Raw genomic sequence first — 23,733 nt, forward strand, 5'->3', positions numbered from 1 at the left:
AGCATTTACTTTCAATAGTAGTCTTCAATTGCATGTCAAGTGTTTGACAAAATTTCTCAATTCAGCATTAGAGGTTTTTAGTGGCCTATTGGTAGGGGTCATTACATCCATCTATCCTACTGCAAAAACTTGTTGCAAAGATTAGAGAATGTCAGAGCAACACTAGTAGAAGTGATATTGAGTGTCTCTATGAAGTGCTCGTAGGATTGGGGCAGCCTTTTCAGCATCAACACTACCATATCTTCTTTCTCCATCTTGCGTCCAATAGCCTCAAGCTAGTAACATAGATCCTTGATTTTCAGCAAATGTGCCCCAAGAGTTTTCTTCTCATCCATCATGATAGAAAACAATAAATTCTTTAGAAAGAAAGCTCAACTCTTGCCAAACATCTCATAAAGATTCTTCAAGATGTCCCAAATTTCTTTTGTTGTTTTACTTGGAGGCACATGTGGGACCTGATCATCTACAACAAAAAGTTTGAGCAGCATGACAACTACCCGATTTCGTTCATCTCATTTAACCTAATATGTTTGAGGTTGAGTAAGACGTGCCTTCATACCCAACTCAATCATTTCAAGACAACAATATTCAAATATCATCATCATGTGTTGCTTCCAAGTGTTGTAATTGTGACCATTGAACCATTGATTCCCTTCCAACATAATGTTGGTCAAATAGCCCATCACAAAACTGAGGTTGTTGATCAACCTAGTAAAGATTCAGACCACGCTAGAAAACCCAAAACATGATGAACCTACAAAAAATGGTCAAGAAAAAACCTTTTTTTAAAATATTAGGAAACCCGAAGTCATAAAAAAAAATCTCAAACTAAGAACAGAAACCCGAAAAAAACTGGATTGGGTTTGAAGGGAGAACATAAAAGGTAGGGGAAAAATTGGTTGAATACAAATCTGGGAATATTTGCCCAAAAAAATCCAATATCTCCAACGACAACAGTAAAAGAAATTGCAAGGGGCTAAAAATGCAGGATTTGACCCAAAAAAAATTGTGCACACAACATAATACCGAATTTCTAGGTGATTGTTGACTGCTGGTAGAAGTCAGGCTAGAAAATGCCAAAAATGATAAAATTTGAAAAATGTTGCAAGGAAAAATTGCAGAAAACATGGCAGAGAAAGACAAAAAAAATTGTCTAACACATTGGACTAGCAGCTAAAAACACATGCAAGGCCTTAAATAAGTGTTGAAAAATCCAAGCATAATCACCCAAAAATAAAAATTGTTAAGCAAATTTTGACCCAGAATTCCTACCAAGACACTATTAAATAGGTATGGGCCAGAATTTAACTGCCAAATAGGAAGTTGGGTATGGGTCGCAATTTAACGGACATGATAAAACAATATCGTGTCCAAAACGATAACATGACAAAATTAAAATTAAAAAAAGCTCTTGCTTTGTCCAAAATTTGTAGTTAAAAAAAGTGTATAATCGGATTTTGTAGCTAACTGCAAATTAGTTGAGCAAATTGATTTAATTTAATTTTTCCTCGTGTGTTTTCCAAAAAAAAAAGCCCCAAAAATTTTCTCTAATACCATGCAATCATTAAAAACGAGATGATGATTGTATTATCAATGAACTCATAATAGAGTTTACAAATGCTAATAATAGCGTAATCAAAAAGTAAAGTTGTCTTAATGAAGACGTCTAAAAATAGAATTAAATGATCAAACTACAAAGAAAGCCTAAATGACATTAACTAGAACTAGCTAAATATAGCAAGCGACTAAAAATATTAAAAATATTGTAATAAAGGGTTTCTCTTTCTTTCTCCGTCTTTTCTCTCACTCCTTGCCTATAAAAGGTTGTGGTCATATTGTAAATAATTATCTTTTGTTTTATGCAAAGAGGCTATGCTGAAATTGCCTGTGACTTGAAAATTGTGTTGCATGATACAAAATTTGTAAAGTGAATAAAAGAGCAAGTTTTCTCAAGCTTTCTGTTGTGTGGTTTGAGGTTGATTTTGTAAGAATTTGCCTTAGGACAAAATCACCCAAGATCAAGGAACTCAAGCACAAGCACAGAATGATCAGAATAACAATATGATATTCAATTGATGTACATACACACTAGGAGTGCCTGTATATAAAGGCCTCTGGAATGCTTCTAGAATGTCTAAGAGTTATCAATATGATAAGCCTCACAACTGAGCACATGTCCACCAAGTGTGGATTATCCTTCATTAAGCACAGGAGTTAGTGCGATGATGAGAGGATAAGCCTACAAAGGTGTGTTATGTAAAATTATGTTGTAGACACCATGTCCTGCTTACTTCTGTGTTGTCAACATGACAACTCATAAGAGTACACAAACTCCTAGGTGTCAAACTAATAAATACTAAAATAATGCATTGAGCTAAGTAAACTTAAGTAAAGTTTAATAAGTAAATACTTATTTACACCAATAGATTTATGTATTCTTATGTTGCATAACTTAATCTTTCATTTACCTAGTACTTTATCTTTCATGATCTTTTGAGCATTCAATTTGAGCTTTTTGAAGACTTCACGTTGTCGAAGGGCAAATTGTTATAATTGATAGTGGCTACAAATACTTAGAGCTAGAACACTTTGTGCTTCAGTAATAAGTACATTTATTAAAATTAGTAAATATTCAGTAAGAGACTTTTTGTCTTTCTATTTGTTCAGGTTATTAAAATCTTAATTCTGGATAAGTGTAGAAGATTTGAGTTTTTGCAACTGTTCCACCCATATAAAGTAGATTGGTGTTTTGGGTATTGTTTGTACGTCAACTCACGGACCATTTAATATTATCGTAGAACTGGGTTTTTTTTGTTAAGATTTAGTGTTGTTCATCATTCGTTTGCAAAATCATTTTTGAAAAAAGAGGAATACATTAAGAAAACCACCCTATTTTGTAATTTCAGTTAAGTTTCTATTGGAGCCATCTATGGTGAGAAGGAAGCCTCCCCTATTGCTGAGAGGAGAGAATCTCATGTAATGTTTCCTAGCGTTACGGTTTTGCAAGTTGTGGTCACAATGACTTACAAAAATTTTAGCCAACAATACCAATGGATGGGTACACACTTTTTAGATACTATTTCTCATAAATGCATAAGGAAGATCCCTGCCTACAATTTATGGAGATTAGGGTTAGCCAAATAAGTAGTGCCAATTCTTTTCATTGATGTTGACCTAATTAGGGCACTGGCCAAAAATTATGTGCCTAAGAAGAAGACAATCTATACAGGGGATGGGGTTCCAATAGTGAAGTTGACAAAGGATTCTATTTGCAGTCTTCAGCTTGACCAAGTTTTGAAATGCCAATTGACTTAGGATCATTCACCAAGGAGTATGAGAGGTTGAGATACAATTACAGAATCAAGATGCTCCCTAGTCACAGGCAAAAGGTGGATGATAAGCATCCAAAATTCACAGATGTTGATAATAAGCCCTTTAATCATCACATATATGAAGACTATTTCTAAAGACCTATTTTGCAGTCTGTAAGTTATTGGATTTGATGCCAATATCATGCCAATCAAACTAATGGTTTAACAACCGATATGATTACAGAGTCAAGATGCTCCCTAGTCACAGGCCAAAGGTGGATGATAAGCATCCAAAATTCACAAATGTTGATAAGAAGCCCTTCAATCATCACATATATGAAGGCTATTTCTAAAAGACCTATTTTGCAGTCTGTAAGTTGATGGATTTGATGCCAATATGTTTATGCCAATCGATCTGATGGTTTAACAACAAATATCCAAGATTGGAGACCAACAAATATTTCAACTATGCCTCTTTTTCGGAGCTCAGCTTTAACGGACCCGTGCTGGATATAAAGGATGATTTTTTTATGTTTATTTCAAAAGGTATTCTTTGATGTGACACATTTTATTTTTCAAAGGTATAGAGTTGAATGTAAGGAAGCCTCCATTGATGCTAAGAACAATTGATAAACAAAATAAATTGCTTCCAGACCAAGAGTGGACATATATTTGGAAGTGGCTGCCCTCAAGCCAATTACCTGTATTTTGAAGATTTCTTGTTAAAGAAAGTTACAGAGGTTTGTGTTACCATGAATATTGATGATACTACTTTGAGAGAGTATCCTAACCATTGGAAAGTATTGACATGTTGCATTCATGATTGTGTTTGTCATTGATGTCAACATAGTATGGTTTCTGTAAAGACTAGCTGAGTAGCAGACAGAGATCTTAGTCATATGGACAATGGTTTGATTGTCTAGTGATGCGCGGCCATGGACGTGTTCTATAATATGTCCTGATGATGTGGTTCAATGCACAGAGCCTAAGTCGAAGGCGTATGAAATTTGTACCTAATTTATTGAGAGCAATACAGGGACAAAGTTCTTGGAAAGCAATTTCCGATGTTTGTTCAATATCTTTCATCTGAGATGTAATGAGAAGATGCGCAATCAAGTAGTGACAGAGGACAATCTATTGGTGACGTCAGCGAGTGTGCAAGCCCTAGTATCGCATGTGTGAAGTTTTGTATAGACTATGAGCCGACATTGCTATTATAATTGTAATATATTATTATCTTATTATAATTAATTGGGAAAACCTCAAGGTCAACTCAAGGAATTATTTTCAAGATATGGTATAAAGGAAAGATGTTTTCCTTGTTCGTAAAGTATCCATTGTTGTATTTAGTGCGAAGTGCAAAAAGGAGCAGAGTGTTTGGTAAATGTGTGTAAGTGATCGAAGGGATTATTAGATGCGAGATTTGTGATCTGGTTACAAGATCATAAGGAGCAGAGGTCTCGTTGACAGGACAGAGATAGAGGAAGGAAGTACAATTCATTTCTATTATTCTGCAAGGAATAATACAGAGATCATCTGGGCAGTGAGTTCATTGGTCTTATCCTTGACGCTGTTTGGGCAGTGGGTCCAGCTATCTTCCACAACTCCTAACAGGGTTGGAATCTCCTAACAGGGATTCAAAGTCTCCTAACAGGGACTCATATGTACTGAATGTATTCATAGACTCCTAACAGGGTCCATCCTCTAACAAGGAATATTTGTACTAGTACATCATCTTGTGGGTACCATCCCCACCAGGGTTTTCCCTCTGATCAAGGGTTTTCATAGTTAACATATCTAGTGTTATTGTGTATGAGTATTTTGTTGTAGTTTATGATTATATTGTTCATATGGTTAAAGTTTAATAAGGTTGATAATTGTGATAATAGTTGTATAACCAATTCACCCCCCGCCCCCACCCCTCTCAGTTACATTGGTGGACTATATATTCTAACAGTTTGGGCCAACCTACAGATTGGAGACTGTCTGAGATAGTTGTTAAATTTTTGAGACCAAAGGATTGCAGCCAAAGCTGAACATGAGTCACAATTTGGGTGACTACAACATTTTTTAAGGTGTCACTATTATAAAGGTTTATGGTTTTGAAGAAGAACCGCATCTAATGCCAAGATCAGTGCCAAACAGAGCGGCATTAATGGAGAATGTCTGGCAAACGAATGAGTTGGAAAGGATTGATTTCAACATTCACAAGAAGGCCTCTTTCTTGCCCTCTACTATGTATTTTTGTGATTTCCAAATTACTGCTAAAGACAGTTTTGAGCTTCTTAAACCAAAATTGGATTATTACAAATTGTCATTGGCAAAAGAATGAAAGGTGGATTCAGAAAATTTTGTTCACAATGCTACATTGGCCAACAAATCTAAGGCCTATGGGCATGAGTTCTCTCTTCCGGGGGACTTAATAAGAAATTGTACCACATAAGTCTAAGTGGAGAGAAAATGCAACTATATGAAAGGATTTTGGTTGCAGAGAACATAAGGAAGTTGACCCCTCCTATGAAGGAGCTTATGCTGAAATAAGAAAGGGTCAAGATAATGACAATGAATGAAGCAAAATTGCTTCCAAATGTGCCTAAAAGAGGTACTAGGGCTCATTTTGCCTCTGCCCTATCCACATCAAGGCAAGTTAAATGGCCAAAGAGCCCAAGGTGTGTCAACATTAGACCTTTGGATCAAGTATCTCCATTGCCCTCTCTTGCTCCCAGCTTCTCAGTGGATGAAAGTGCAGCAATGGACACATCACATTTGATGGAGGTTATGCAGGTTCCAAAGATTGTGGAGGCAGATTCTCCTGAAAAGATATTGACAATAAGTTTTGACTCTTGAAACCTTTGATGTGCTCTCAGATTATGTAAGGATGGCAGCCACTGCAAAATTTGTGAATGATGAAACCTTCATCACCATAAAAGAGTTCAAAGACTTTGTTTACAAATTCAAAGGTGAGGAAATTCAGAATAAGGTGAAAGACAATACTCCTTAAAAAAAACAGCAGGCAATTGCTGAATTCTGGACACAAGTCAAACAAGAAATGGTAGGAATGACACCACAGAAAGGAAGAGAGCTAATTGGAAAACATGGCTGCATGCTATTGTCTAGCTGGGGTATGTTTTCTGCCATAATTTATTACTCAATAAGAAGGCATGAGAGAATTGATCTGGAAATTGTATTTTGGATCAGCATTTAATTTAGATACAAAGGCCTTGTCTATTTGGGCCATTTCTCCAACAAAGAACAGGCCACTAGTCATTGCCAACCCCAGCAAGCTTGTTGGAAATCTTGTGGATCATAAACTTAAGGACACAAGTCCTCTATGATAGGCAAACACAAGAATAAAGAATAAACTAGGTTCAGCTTGGTCTAACTGTCAAATTGGGGATCATAAGCATATGAAAGGTGTTGTGGCAACCTGCACAAAGGTTGTAGTAGTGAGATGAGTGGAGATAAAATGCAGCTAGAAACATGGAAAATATTCATATGGAAAACAATGAAAATATCATCTTTTTTGTTATGTCAAAAATTATCACTTTAACATGATTAATAAACCTATCTAAGATGAAGATAAAACATCATGGAGATGATAATAAACTTATCTTAACATCATGGAAAAGAACATTACTTCATCGTAAGATAGCATCAGTAAAGAAGCTTATATAAAAAACACAAGAAATACATCTTTCAACACAAAATGTACGTGGAGAGAGACTTACAAGAAAATAACTCAACACCCAAAGACATCCAATACTTGTATTAATCCTTCAAATGAGTTGCATTAATACAACTTCTTTGTTTGAATCAGAGCAACTCTTCATTACTTCAACAGCCTATGTATTAACTTGTTTTTCCTCAACTCAAGAACTCAATATATATGCATGAGAGAAAGCACAAATCACAAATGGTTTCTAAAACCATTGAGGCATAAATCAGGAAAATGAGAAACTCTCTTCCAACTTGTGATTTTATCCACCTTTTAAAAGATCTCCTTATCTTATCCAAGCTTTCATTTAACTTTTCTTTTCTCATTCCTTATCTATTTTGACAACTAAAAAATATTTTACAAGTTCTCATAAGTAAATTTAGTGACATTCCTGACAACTTTATAAACTGCTAAATAATAATTAAACACAAATATGGTAAAAGCAAGGTTGAGACATTTTCTTAACAAATATAGCTTCCCTTTCAGAAATAACTTGTTAATGTCACTCTTACTTTAGCAAATCTCTCCTATTCTATTCCATAATTTATATGCACTGGTTCCATTCCAAACATTTAATAGAACAGAACCAAAAACAAACAAATAAATAATTGTGGGCCTTATTATCTAATTTAATTCAGTCTTCATCTGACACGCTATCTAGTTTATTCTCTTTATTAACAACAATCCATTGACCTATTTCTTCCAAAGCTCTCCATATCTAAAGAGATCCAAGACTTGTATCAATCCTTCAAATGAGTTACATCAAAACAACTTCTCTCATGAATCATTGCAAAATTCCATTGCTTCGACAACCTATGAATTAGCTTGTTTTTCCCTCAACTCGAGCACTAAATAAATAGGTATGAGAGAAATCACAAATGGTTTCTAAAACCATTTAGGCATAAATCACAAAAACAAGGAACTCCCTCTTCCAACTTGTGATTTTATCCGTCCTTAAACAATCTTCCTTATCTTCTCCAATCTTTCATTTAACTTCCCCTTTTTCATGTTTTTTCTATTTTGACAACTAAAAATACCTTGCAAGTTGTCATAGTTGCATTTACCAACTTCAATACCCCTCAAATTCAGAAGGGTCACATCTCTTAAACTTTGAAGAGAGACACCTCTTCTTGTGCACCCACTGCTTTTTCATTAACACCCGCTGCCCCTTGTTACAGAAATCTCTTCAAGGGAGGTGCTGACCCCTTATTTATTATTTTTGCATCGGTTAACCTCCTTCATCTCAGTCACTAATATTCATGACTTGGACCTTGGTCAGCCCTTAACCTGGGTCAGACCTTCTTCAGGTACATACCATTACTAGCCTGAGTATTATTTATACATGGTGGAACATGGCATTGCTTCCTTCGCTGGGAGTAATGGTTTAAAATGCGGAAACCTGAGTCTATGGCAAGGGCATGACATTGGATCCAATTGTCATAGATAGAACTTTTCCTCCTCTAGGATACTTACGTGGTGGTTGTCATGTGGCTTAGACTTACACTTTTGTATTCATGCATGTGCATCAATTATGATATATTCATGTTGCATGATGATTCATGGCACTCCTTGAGTGTGTGAATGCAATTATGACATGTAAGTCTTACAATTGCAATTTGAAATTTGTTTATCAATTTGTTTACTGCTAATATCTTGAGTGCAAGCTTGAGGCATTACACCTACTTCATAACTTTAGCGCCAAAGGAGGCTGAATCAAATATCTATAAATAAGTTCAGACCCAATTCTCCTTGCAAAACATATGAGTTTTTAGTAAACTCAAACATCTGCAAAGCCTATGATAAGGTATGTTGAATCATTCTTGGGAATGTATTGTACAAATTCAGGTTCTTAAAGCAATGGAAAGAAAAGGATCCAAAAATATTACTCTAACATAAAGTTCTCCCTTTTGGCTAATGGTACTCCTATTGGTTTTTCCAGGATCTTGAAGAAGAAAGGAGACAAAATTTGTTTCTGGCACAGCTAAAACCATCACCCACTTTCAAGTTGTGGATGACGATACGTTCACTTTCAAATTGTGGATGATACTATACTCATTTTCAAGCTTTCTAGATTCTTTAGAAAGTTTCAATGTCTTAAGGAGATTCTTAAAGATTATGAGGTGGTCTTGGGGAAAGCTATCAATAGAAGGAAATCTAGAACAATCTTCAGGAATATGAGAATTTGTGAGAAAAGTTAATTTACATAGGGTAGTAATTTTCACATCTTCCAAATTCTTTTTTGGAATTCCTCACATTGCAAGGAAATCTAACTCTAATGAAATGCATAGTAAGATCAAAAAAATTTAAAAGGCAGCTGGAAAGAGTGATCGTTGTCATCAGCAAGCCAACTGACTTTAATCAAGGTGGTCCTTTAATCAAATCCCATCTACTGGTTCTTTATTATGTGGGCTACATAGAAGAATCATAATGAAATCTATCAAGTTATCTTTTCTTGGGGGCAAGAATGGAAGTTCACATTGGTGTTGTGGCAAATGAAGGATTTGAGTATTAGATATATTTAATATATTATATAATACAGTTTTAGAGTACTTTGCACACATGCACTTACTGCCCGTGTTGGAATTTCATACCAGAATTGAAGATAAACAGCAAACAAGATAAATGAACAAAAGGCACAGCAAATTATCCTGGGAAAACCCTCCAACTTGCAGGGAAAAAACCCAGCCACAAGAGAATCATTTTATTAATGAAAGTGCAACAAACAGATTTTTACAATATGCCCAAAACTAGGCAAAAAACTGAAGCAATAATCTTCAACCCTATGATCCATGTATAATAAATGAAATACCCCTTCAATACAATCACTCAGCAAAGAATATCGATCTATCAGTGAATTCCTTTTTGAAGAATATAAAAATTGCCTTGACCCTTCATTATAAGGCAAAGGCCCATTGTTGGCATGACACTTCATTGTCTTGACTCTTGACTCTTCAATGTCTTGTCCCTTCAAATTGAGGACCCTTTGATGTCTTTAATAAAAAAATAGATCATTTATATATTTCAAATTGGGAGAAAGATATCTTCCGAAAGTATATCTCCAGCCTATCATTGATCTCAAACCCAAACCTGTCTGAAAAGAATTAACTGGTCTTTAACATGATTTCTTGTGGAATGCCAAAGGCATACCACACAAGTTTGAATACCATGATATCATCTAGAGGTTTAAATGAACCATGAAACCATTTGAAACAGAGAAGCTCAACATCAAAGCTTTTCACACTTTGAGCCAAGCTTTAGCAATAAAATTAGTGTGGAGGGCATGGCAGAAGCCTGGAGTCAATTTCAAAAACACACAACCCAAACATTATGGTAATATTTCCAAAGGCCCATAGGCAGTCAAGGGTTCCTCTACTGGGGAACACATCAAGAATATTATGTTTTGTCAGGTAAACTTATGCAACCAGCAAGCTTTCCAGCTTTGAAACAATCAACACTATAGAATATGATGTTTTGTCAAGTAAAATTACGCAACCACCAAGCTTTACAGTTTTGAAACAATCAACACTATAGGCACCATGGAATAAGCACACTCCAAGCACACAACCATCAGCAAGGGTAAAAGGCAGCCAAGGTATTGGTCAAGGTAAGAGACTGTTATCCAACACATACATTTAACAGGTGCAACAGTGAAACTTCTTGTTGAAAAGGTCCATAAAAGAAAGACTGGATAACTTGCTCAGGATGTAAACCAATACAACTAGTAAGAGGTTCTTAAGATTGCAAACAATAAATTACCCTGACTTTAAAAACAGGCAAATCCAAGACAAAAATAAAAGCCATCATCTGGTTCGTTCTGCATTCAATAAATATAACTGACTGTGGAACCATGATGTGTGGGACTGTAGAACCATCAAGATACACCAACTGCAAAATGTATGAAAACTAAACATCTCAACCATAGTTTCGACATAAATTTGGAATCAAGGTAAAGGAAAGATCTACACACCACACCCTTTCCAAATATGAGGCCTGATGTCCACTCAGACTCTGATGCAGAGTCATGTACTTCAGGGGACATTGGATCCGCTTGCTGCTTCAACCAGCACTGCATTCACAAAAATATGATTAGAAACTCTCTATGCAACAATTTGAGCAGATTATAAAGCGATTGATAGGAAAAACAATATCCAGGAACATAGCATTAATGCAGAAGCAAGAAAATATGCACTAAATTTATTTTACAGCTCACGGAAACAACTTCTAACCCTGATTTGAAAAATTAACTTCTTAGAGAACTCACAGTCTGGAGCCGGCCTTGCAAAACAGTAACAAGGCCAGTTGCTAAAGCAATAAACTTTCATTTTTGTGTAAAACTTTATGTCAATGGTAAGAAAGACCCAAAAGATTGAATCAGATAAAACTACTCAACTAATGAACTTTAAGCTTCATAAGACTGCAGAAACAGTGTGTCCAATCCGCATTGAACGGAGGAATTTAAAATCCAAGGAATGCTAATTTTGTCAACAAAAACACTTCTGGATAGGTGCCTTGTAACAAAGTGGTCTCAACTCAAAACTGGTGTCTGATAGATAGCAGACAATAATGCCAAGTGGGTGGTATGCAGCAGTGATCAAGTCAATGGGTAGTTCCATTGAGAAAACTTGAATGGAACATTCAATTCCGGGAATTTTGCATTCAATGGAATCTTTGATATATCACGAATACCGTATTTGTAATTAATCATCTACATTTGTTAATAGGTTGTTCTTGTAGATTGCCGTGGTTAGCATACAGATCTACTGACCCTCTCCGATTTTTCCATTGTATATAAAACACTTAGGAGCAGTTCAAACTTCAAAGTATACAATCGATTTTCTACGATTGTCTCTATTGCTAGTAAGAATAATGACAGAAGTAAAATATCCGGCCGCAGCCTACCCGTACGGCCTGGCAAAGATTACTTTGCACAATTTGGGTTCTAGAAATTTCTGTAATGATTGATAAGATACAAATAAGACATTCATAATTGTGATATAGCAGTTTTCTGTTCTGATCCTGTAGAGGTGTTAGCCGGCGATTGATCGTAGAAAACTACGTGATCCGAATTATGGAGCCAGCTAAGTGTTCTAATTGTATGTAGGCTTTTTCAACGTTTGTAGTAAAAATGCACGCATAGTTCATAGGAATAATAAAACACGTTAAGAGGCCCCAGATCCAACAATTCAATAAATGGGTTAGTGATCCCTAAGTGCAAATGTTAGAAATCCAATGCCCGAACAGATAATTTGCATAGGGGTAGTCAGAAAATGTGTACGATTAAATTTTTCAAAAAATAATTTTTTTATATAACTCTTGATTAAAATCCAAATCCTGGAAAGACTTGCATCAAGCAATTGAGAAAGGAAAACAGAAAAAACGAGTAGATGTTTTATTAGAAAGATTGAATGGAATCTACAAACTAGGAGAAGCATTACCTCCCCAAGCTTGGCACCACATCGATTCTTATCGCCACAAAACACCCAAGAATTGCAGCTACATTTTCCATCCTTATTGCACATGGATTTGCAGGCTTTGCAACAATCCTGAGCCGTACTGACCTTGAAATCAGTACCCCATTTGACTACCTTACCCCATAGCTCCAAGTGTTCCTGGCCTCTACAACATTCGGGCTGCTCAATTTTTATGTTTTTCTTTTGATGGGTTTTTGTTAAGTTGAAATGGGTATTTGATGAGGCTTCGTGAGCTTTAAAGAGAGGAAAGAGTAGAATATACACTACTGTGCATGAAATGAACGTTATAAGGAGGAGACTTGTGCAGGGCTTCCAAAGACCTTCGGTTTCCTGCTGTCGCCTCCTCATTTTTAAGTTCTCAAACTTGTCATCAAGTCAATTTGAGGCCTGCATCTTTCTTAATGGCCGTGAAAGCCATGCATTGTATTAGAAACGTTCGTTCTTACAGAGATCAATGGAATCTCTTTGACTTATTCAGTTTGGCAAATTATTAGTGTAGGAATAAAGCTAACCCTTCCCAAGTGGTTAAGCTAGGCTAAATTAATGTGATTATGCAGTACAAATCAGTTGAGGCCTTTCATAACGTTTGTAGAAAACCCACTATACTAAATGCATTATATTGCAAATGTTCTTTTCTTTATTACATAAGTCAATGGCATCCGTTTTTATCTGATTACTTTGGAATAAAGGACAAGAACATCTTTAAGATAGATTAAATAATTAAATTTTAAATAGATAAATTATATTTGTTGGTTTGAAAATTAAAATGTAAGGGAGTTCAGCGTTATATTGATAGACCAAAAAATTTATTATTGGTTATTAGTTAAGATTATAGAATTTGATATGTTTATGTTATGAAAATGTGATATTTCTATTGATGAAGTGTTTTTAATATTGTATTGGATTTGTATTCCATGTATAATCAAGTTTACACGCCTATGTTAAGTTTGCATATTTAGATTTGTGTCTTATAGATGGACTTAAATCTATGTAATGTGCACTTTTGTTATGTTGATTGTCTAGTTCACTTCTAATTATTATAATCATGTTTAATACCAAATGACTAAGTGATATTTTAAAATATCTTGAAATGGCTAATGTTATGTCCTAAGGAGGCATCTCAAGTCTAATGTTCATGCTAATATTATATTATTTTTATGATTTCTTATATAAACTATGATATGTATTGGAGATGAGTTGCACTTGAACCAACGATGTGGTAATCATAGAGGGGACAATAACTATGTGTTACAACATTAAAACAATAAATGGCTTGACATAAAGGGGACAATAGCTCAATTGATAAAACACTCTGATAGTAAATGGAAGGTCTCAAGTTTGAGCCCTAGCTAGTTCATATGCATTTTATCTCAATATGTAGTATTAGAGCTAAGTTAGAAACCCCAAGCACTTGTGGTGTGTAGGTCTCATTAACACGTGTTTACTTGGGAGAGTAGGATTTTTTCTAGAAGTCCTTAATTTCCATTTGATAGTATCTTGTCTTGTCTCTAGTTGTCTCATGTCATAAGATTAAGGTACTTCTCATAGTAATGTTTAATCTCATCTCTTGCCTTGCCTATTTAAATAAGGCCTTTGGTGCATTTTGTAGGACAGAGCATTGATCCAAATTACTATCATTGTACATTTTTGTATCTATGACCAAACAAACTATTCGCTTAGCATACTCTCTCATGGAAGTTATTTTTTTTGTGGGTGATCTTGGGGTGCATGAGCTTGCAATGAGCTCTTATGTTTTTCTTATTAATTGCTTTATAATCTACTAAAATATTTGCATAAAGAATTTGTAGTTGTATTTTTTTAATGTAGTGCAATATGCTCCTAAATGATGCAAAGTTGATCTCGTAATATTTTTCTACACATGCACTATATTATTATTATTCCTTAATGCTCTCTGAAGAAGTAGCTATTAGAAATAGGAAATATTGAGAGGGGGCAAAGAATTAGTATTTTACAAACTTTAGCCCAAAATTGGATATTATTAACAATCTTATAACTTGCATATGAAAGTAACTAAGTATGTTGAACAGTAAACATAACCGTGCAGTAAGAAAACTCATAACACAATATTTTGTTAACTAGGGAAACCCTAGCCAAGGGAGAACCCCGATGGGGATAGTACCCACAAATGATCCACTAATCAAAAGTATATTGAGAAAGATATTGACTCGGTTAAGAATCTATTACATATGTATAGTGTCTCGGTCCTTGTTAGAGGACTAGGCCTTGTTAGAAGCCTCAACCCTGTTAGGAGTTGGTATATACAAATACAAAAATATATGCAAGATGAGTTCGCTACCAAAACATGCAATTTATAATGTAGTTCTTCAATAGAAAGAGATAGATACAAAAACCTCTTTACATTGTTGTTGATATCTTTAATATTTGATATTGCCTTTGTTGCTCATCACAAAACTTTATCTCAATTTGCATTCCTCTAAACATACATTAGAATTTGCATATCACATAATACATACTCTCTTCACACAACTTCGCATATAGCAATCTTTCCTTTATACCTTATTAATTACAAATTGTTGCCCAGTTGACCTTCATGTCTTTATACACTTTACAAAACATAAAATTAACATTCATTGACTTAGGGTTAACATCTAAGATGTTGTCCCTAATTAGTTAAGTAATTGTTTCATAAATAAATAATTGTTTAACCCTAAATACCCATTTCTTTGTCTTGCTATGTTTTGCATGTATATTGTTGTGACTAGTTGTAATTTGTACATTACTTTATATGTACTATTTGTCTTGACCTGCGGACCTGAAAATGTCATCCTGACTATCTTAGGTATCTATACGTAACTTTGCATGTGTCCATGTTACCTCTGTAAACCATGATGATCAAAATTATATCTATTTTGTCAAAAACTAAGTGATGCTTAGACAATTTTCTAAGTACATTTGTCATAACTAATTCTTCGTAATTTGTCTTCTTCACATAGATGATATGTTGTCATAAATGACAACATCAAATATCCTAACCTAGCCAAATCTCCAACAATCTCCCCCTTTGGCATTGATGACAACATATGGGAAAATTGGCTAAGTCCCAAAATATAATCTTCAAAATTTGGCCTTTAATAAACTTTACAAAATTACAAAATTATGGATCATTATATTTTAACCATCTTTCCCTTATCTCCTAATTACATTATAACTCCCCCTTTGACTATGATACTTAAATTATATATTTTCTCTCTCTTTTACATATGTATGTACATATCCTTACTCTTCCCTTTTTACATATATATTTATACAATTTTCCTTACTCTTCTCCCCCTTTGATATCAATGACAAAGGTGTCAAAACTTATATAAAGGTCAAAATTGTGTTGCATTACCTTCATGGTTGTTGTTGGTTGGTGATCTGTGAGATACAATCATCAAAGTTCTACTTCAACATGGTGAACTCTATGTCCCATTTATCTTTTAGTGCATCTGCAATACTCAAAACGATGCATAGAGAAGGGGATGCTATCTCTACTACATCTAGGTCTATGTAGGAAAACTTGTCATAAGATGCCCTTACTATCAAGCATTCATCTAACTATCTATATACATGATCAATCTTCAATGCAAGGTGTTCCCTTAGTAATAAAAATCTCTTCAACTTCATTTCCTTTTGTAGCTCTAATATTTTAATGCCATCATTAACTTGGTTGACTTTGTTCTCAAGATCTGCAATCTTGACTGAGGGATATTGCACATAATTCATCAATGCTTCAAGTTCTCTGATTTTATTGTTCAAATCATATGTGATATCCTTGATTTGTGTGTGTGCACCAGTACACTTCCCATAGACTGGCTTACTTTCTATTAGACAATGTCTTAGTTCCTTAATCTTTTCATCAAGGTTCTTCACATCATTCTTGATGTTTTCACAAATTTTTTTGAATATCTCTACATCATGCAGAGTTTGTGACTTGACTACTACTATATCAAACAAATGTGTAAACTCAACATCAAAGGCTTGAACAATAGCTTTTGCTCTATCCTCTAGGTCTAGTTCAGTCATTCTCACTAATATGGTGTTTTGCAATTTGTATTCAATAGTACCTCCATCAATGTGTTCTGCAGACTCTTTAATTTCATTTTCTTCTCAATTATTTTCTAAGTGATGAGATCAATTCAATTTGATCATCATCGTTTGATCCAGTAAGAGCTATCAATATAGGGGGTATCCTAGAAGAACTAGGTACACTTGCCTTCTTCTCATTTTTCTCCTTCTTCTTCTTTTCTTCTTCCTCTTTTCTCTTCTTCTCCTCATCCTCCTTTCTCCTTTCTTTTGCTATCCTTTTATCTTCTTCTTCTTTCTTTTTCTTTTCTTCCTTCTCCTTGAATTCCTCTTCTCTTTTCTTAACTTTCTTCTTCTTCCTTTCTCTTTTTCTCTTCTTCTTCCAAATTTCTTTTATTCTCATCCCCTTCCATCTTTTTCTTCCTCTCTTCTTCTTGTTGGAAGATTGGAGAGAGATTTGGAAGATTGGTTTGATGATGATATGTTACATTCGTGACTGAGTTTGTCATTGATGTCAACATAGCATGTTTGATGTATTTTGTGGTATCTAACAGAAGAACAGCAGAAAGATCAAGTTGATACAAATGGCTAGTTGAGCATGATAACCACCTAAGGTTATGGGAGATACTTTTGAGTATTTGGCATTTGTGGTTTACATCAAAAGTAGAAAGGATAAGTCTAGAAGAAGTTATGTAAGTTTTGGTGATATATGTTCTGAGATAAAGTTTATAGAGGCATGTTCTGGTAAACTTGTTATCTCTTAGCAGATTTGATATCTTGAGGATCAAGGTTGAGGACATGGAGAAGACATGTTGAGGATGGCATGGCTAAGCTCTCTCATCATAATTTTACATGTACGAAAAGTTATTCAAGTTGCAAGGTGGAAGATTTGTGTTATCGCTAAGTGTAACATGTTCTTAATGTGGTCCTGTAATACTTAATTGAGAAGGACTAATAGTCGAGTCAAGGAATTATTTAATGGACTTGGTATAAAGGAAGGATATTTTTCTTTTTCATGACATAGACATATGCGAATCGTGAATGTTCAAAAAGCAGTAGAGAGTGCAAAATGTGATGTTGAGTAGAGTAATGCAGAAGTGAAGGAAAATTCATTATTAAGGTTTTGTTGAGTGATCTGAGGTTTGGTATTCGGATCCAAGGTTTGTGGCCTGGTCTACAAGGTTAGATAGTGATTGATCTGGTTGACAGGACAAAGGACAAAACAAGGAAAGAAGAAAATAACAATAAACTATTTGTTTGACTAGTGAGCTCTTCTTGTAGTTGAAATTGCATGTTTGGGCAGTGGGCTCTTCTTGCATACATTGTACTACAACTCCTAACAGGGTTGGCACAACTCTTAATAGGGTTGGAATCTCCTAATAGGGATTCAAAGTCTCCTTACAGGGACTCATTGTGCTAAATTTTGTAATAGACTCCTAACAGGGTCCATCCTCTAACAAGGTATTCATACTATTACATTATCTTGTGGACATCATTCCCATTAGGGTTTTCAATCTGATCAAGGGTTTCCCTAATCAACATATCTGGTGCAATTGTTTATGTGCATCTTTGTATGGTTGATATTTTCTTTGGTTGAATGGTTAAGTTTTTTTGAAGAAGATAAGTGTTATAATTGTTGGATAACTGATTCACCCCCCCCTCCCAGTTATCTTGGTGAACTATTGTCTCTAACACTTCTAACTGTTGGAAATATAAGAGGAGTAATTGAGAGGGGAGGGGTGACCTAGTTACTACAAAAATAAATCTCAGATCCCTTAGATGTGAATGCAAATCAAAATATAAACTCTGATTAAATTGTATTCCATTGTTACTCGGCAAACACACAGGCACTCAGTTAATACTAGAAAATACTGTAACTTGGCAAGCACTGAGAATCAACTATAGGATCTTAATGTGATTAACTATGATTAACCTTACATTTAACTTAGTTGTATACACATAAAAGAAATATCATGAACACAAGTGACGCCAAGATTTAATGTGGAAACCCAATTTCAAAAAAATCACCAATTGCAACTAGTTATTATTTTTTACTCTTTTGAAGTGAGCCCTGTTAGGAGCCAACCCTATTAAAGGTTACAAATACACTACTAAGTATGACCTTGTTAGAGGATTTAACCATCCTATTAGGAGGGGCCTTGTTAGAGGTCTTCAAGATGCTTCAAATATAAATGCCACCTTGTTAGAGGATTTACAAATAGTTGTTAAGCCAACTCTGTTAAGAGATTTAGATCATTGCTACAATGGTTAGAGAGTAACAATGAGATGACCTAATTTCTAATGCAACTGAATTGCTAATTACAAATCTCAATTATAGCTTGTATAGTTGATCCTTCTTGATCGAATGTATCTTTGTAGCTCCACAAGGATATTTTGCTTATCTTTCAAATTCGGTTCCTCTAAGCATCTTCAAATCTTCTATTTCTTGCACACGTTCAATTCTCAACTTGACCTTATATTTATATCTTACACATTTTCAAGTCCGCTTAAATATAACTTATAATGATTAATATACATCTCCTCAGTCGGCTAGAACCAACTAACAAATCAATTGAACTCAATATGCCAAAACAAGAAACTCCTTCATTAGCTAATCCTACTTGGTAGACACTAACCAAAATAGATTTTCCTTTATTAACCAAGTGAGCTTAGTTAACACTGGTTTTCATGCCAAATTTTTTTGTCTCCTAAGTGAAATCGGTAGACACTACCTTCTAAACTTGGCATACACAAGAATGCTTAGCAGACACAAGGAACTGTCTTCATTGCTCGAGTGAGCTTGGTAGACACTAACTGGTAATGATATGACATTTTGTGTAACATCAAAGACAATACACAATTAACCAATTATTTTTAACACTAACACCTTTTCTTTTTCTTTCTCTTCTTCTTTCTTTCTTTCTTTCTTTCTTCATCCTCTCTCTTTTTCTTTTCCTCATCTTCATCTCCATCCTCTTCATTATCTAAGTTAGTGTAGTCGACCAAATTGTCAACTGTGGATGGTCTATAATCCTTAAAAGGGTCTTCTTTTGCATCAAGTATAATCTTTGTATTGTCCACTTTCATGGTATCAATACCAATAGTTACATGTGGTGTTGTTTTAGTCATTGTTGTATCTTTTCCAACCTCTGTAACTGATGCAACTTCCAGTGTAGACACTGTAGATGTCTCTGGTATTACTGTTGATGTGGTTGCAGGCTCACCTAATGGTTTCGTTTCTGTTACTATAGAGATTACTCCCCCTAGATCCTTTCTTTCCTATAGAGAGTTTGGTATAGAAGTCATAAACTTCACAATTACTTGTTCAGTTTCCTTGTTTACCTCTTCATAGTTTCCACCCATCAAAAGAATTTCTCTTTTCTTATTCCTTAACAGGGGCTCAATACCTTTCATTATTCTTTCAAATTCTTCATCATTGTTTACTTCACATAGCTTTCTAATATGATTTTCTCTAATGCCTTTATCCTCATCTGCTACTCTCTTTTTTCTATTAATCAATCTATCATACAAGTCTTTTGTATTTTCTTTTGTATATCCTCAACCCTCTAATTTTCCAAAATCATGTGTCTTACAAGTGCATTTTCTAATTGTGACCTATCTATATTATTATACAAATCATAAAAATTTGCTCAATTATACAAATTTCTATTATCAATAATTTGAACATTCAAGGTTTCAACCTTTGGTTTCCAAGATTTCCTACCAGATGATTTATTTACCTCTATTTTTTCCTTCTCTACTTGTATTTATATGCTTCCTCTTCTCTAGATTCATCAGATTCAGCTATTTGTAGAGTTTTCCTTCTCTTGCTCGGTCCACTTGATATTTGTTTTGTCATTTTCTTTGCAGGGGACTCTACTTGTTCTTTCTCAATATTAGTTAACTTTGTAGACATCCCAGTGCTAGGTAGGATAACTATTTAGACTTTAGTAATACTAATTTCTTCTTTATTATTTTCCTTTTGTGCAGGTGGTAAAACTTTAGGTTGCACTTGAGATACTTCTACATAGGATGTATTGGTTGATGGTCCTACTACAGTGACGCCTTGTGATGCTCCAACACCTACTATAAATGGTTTTTCCATTAACACCTCAATCTGTCCACTAGCTCTCATCTCCACAACAATTCTAATTACTTCCTTATATTCGTGTCTTGTCATTCCATATTCCTTCATAATCACATCTATCTTCTTCTCCACTTTCTTCTTGATTTCTTTACCATGAATTTCACTATGAACTTCCTTAACCTTTTCCTCATAGGTGTCCCTCTAGGAAACTCTTTATCTCTATCAGACTCCAAAATAATATTTGCATGTCCTTCAATTAATTCTTATGTCATTTCATATCCCATAGGGTTAATAAACTTGACTCTAGGTTCAACTGCTTCCATACATGTAACATTTGTTTCTACCATAAAGAAAATGCCATCATTATATTTCTCAACTAAAGATGGTGAGATTTTGAATCTATGTTTCATAGCTGACTGAAATATTTTCATCATTCTTGTGATGTCATCAATCATTCTATCCTCAGATTATTTTTTGTAATAATATGTTATCATAATCATTATACACTTGTCACTATCCCATTCATGGTCAACATACTTGGAAAACATTTGATTACTTATAAAAATAAACATGTCAATAATTATTCAAATCTGAACACTTCATTATTTATTTTTTTCAATCTGTCAATGTTGTCTAACAACTGTCGCCTTACAATCTCACACATATTAACATTCTTTATGGTCCCAGTCATTACATGAGATGAATGGATGAATTCAATAGGCACTGAGTTCAATCTAGAATTGTAATTCATCATGTAACCAATGATTTTGTTGATAAGCATTAAATCAATTTTGGTTATCAAGTCAAGTCTCATGTTTCTACCATCAAATTTTGTCTTCGGGTTAGTCTTGTTAGAATGTTTAGAATAACTGAGAGGGGCGGGGGGGGGGGCGGGGGGGTGAATTAGTTACTCAAGGTCCATAAGTACCATTTGAGCAATTCAAAACATTAAACATTATATGCTCTACTTATCCTTCTATAGCTTGGTCTCTACTATATACTGATAAAAAAAATTACTATTAGTTCACTATCCTATTGTAATAGGCTTTGCTGAATGGAAACATATAAATGTAAAACACCATAAAATATTCAACACATGTTTGACACTCAGATTTAACATGGAAAACCAATTTGGAAAAAACCACTAGCAACATGTCACCACTTTTTCACTCTTTTGAAGTGAGCTCTATGAGGAGTCAACCTAGTTAAAGGTTACAATACACATTGTTAAATGTGACATGGTTAGAGGATTTAATCACCCTGTTAGGAGTGGCCTTTTCAGAGGACTTTGATCATTCCATTAGAATGTCACCTTGCTAAAGGATTTATATAGACTATTAAGTCCTTCAATGACTGTTAGGTCAACCTTTGATTAAAAGGATCTCAATACAAACTATTTACAATGATTAAAAAGAAAATAGTAGGGTTTTGATTTGCATATTTACAACTCACTTCGCAATTTCAGATCAATGTTTAGTTCATGTGTTGATTCCTTTATAATCCTTCCTTTTCACCTTTGTCTTTGCTTCACTTCTAAACCCTTCAAGAATTCATCCCTCTCTTTACATCAAACTTAAGCTCTGCTTAGATTTGCTTATCAATCTCAACAACTTTGTTTCCTCTTACTGGAAACATGCACATATTCCTTACTCTATTCTTTTCTTTAAATATCTCACTTGCACTCTTCTAATCCCTTCCTATGCATTCCCAAAAGTTTAGCTTTGCACTTCCTTAAATAGGTAATTCTGATCCTTTGCCATTTTTCATGATCACCATAGATCTTAGGGTTTACCATCTGATTCATCAGATTCATTATATCCATCCACCTTGCTTCTTTTCTAGAAACTTCTCATCAAATTTGTTCATTAGATATCATACCTAATCTTCTCCTTGAATCAAATGGTCCAACTCATCAATCTTATCTTTAACACAGTTTCCATATCCCAAGAATTCGACTAAGTTGGTTAGAAATCATGATTCCTCATACACATTCAAAATATTGTTACTCGACCATTACTAGGTTTTAGCACTTGATCATTATTGAATTTTCTCAGTCATTGTAGATATTCTAGCTCAACATCAATACTATCACTCGGTCAACATTGATGCTTTATCAACATTAAATTTTCTTGGTACTTACTATGGCTCAGTTGACACAAGCATCACTCAGCATTCCTTAATCCTTCACTCTATTGTTCAGTCAAGCTTTACATAAGTGATATATCTTGACTTTTACTATAAAGTCTTGAATATCAACATGATTTAAACAATCACTTCGTTTTGTCAAAGTCTAACTAACTAAATGTCCATTGTAGCTTCCTTTTCATAACTCAACCTTTCCTCTAGGTGCTTTTTATATGAGCAATCTCTCAAATCCTCTTCATTAATCAAATAGATATGACATCTAGATCATATAGCAACATGTTTCATTAGTAGATTTGATATCAATTAGAAAAAAATAATTATTCCAATGGTAGTTTCCAACAATCTCCCTCTTTGGCATTGATGGAAACACCTTTAAAAAATATTGTCTCCCTCTTTGTTACTGTGTAATCCAAAATATTTCACTTACATGAGTGAACAATATCCTTAGTTTCAATCTGATTCTCATCCATACAATTTTAGAAACTCCCTCTAAGTTTTCTCTTTCTATAGTGTATGTGATATCTCTCTTTGGTGTATCTCTCCCTCTTACATAGTTCTTTTCACTCTAAGGTTTATCTCTCCCTCTTTGGTAATTCTCCCCCTCTTTGACAACAGTGCCAAAGACACTAGCTTTCTTGACCTCATTCACATCATACATCTTGATTATGTAGATATTTGCATGTCTGGCTAAATTCTATCATCTTCCTATGACTAAGTTGTTATGTTGTTCTCCTTCTTTACTCAAATGGACTACCTTAGGTATCTCCTAAAGTAGAAATGTATACATCAATGTGTGTGATATTTCGATTAGCACATTTGATGCAATGCACCATTTCTCCCAAAGTTGCTTTGCTTAGGGAAATTGCCCCAATTTACCTCTAAGATATTCATTAGAATCTTTAGGTAAGGCTTTAGTGAATATGTATGCAATTTGTTCTTTGGTGTGTACAGATTCTA

General features: G+C 34.5%; 1 protein-coding gene across 1 annotated transcript in view; it reads right to left on the reverse strand.

Moving 5' to 3' along the window:
• Positions 1-12,941, reverse strand: part of LOC149532591 (peptidyl-prolyl cis-trans isomerase) — an 85,313-nt gene extending 72,372 nt beyond the window's left edge. Inside the window, exons 1-2 of the mRNA XM_089807750.1 lie at positions 12,462-12,941; positions 10,994-11,092 (exon numbers count right to left, since the gene is read on the reverse strand). Coding sequence (XP_089663876.1) covers positions 10,994-11,092; positions 12,462-12,845 — 483 coding nt within the window. The 5' untranslated portion in view covers positions 12,846-12,941. The remainder of the gene's footprint in view (positions 1-10,993; positions 11,093-12,461) is intronic.
• Positions 12,942-23,733: the final 10,792 nt, after the last annotated feature.

The sequence above is a fragment of the Cupressus sempervirens genome, chromosome 10 (assembly GCF_028749045.1).
Source record: "Cupressus sempervirens isolate cs-2001-9-10 chromosome 10, ASM2874904v1, whole genome shotgun sequence".
Lineage (NCBI taxonomy): Eukaryota > Viridiplantae > Streptophyta > Pinopsida > Cupressales > Cupressaceae > Cupressus > Cupressus sempervirens.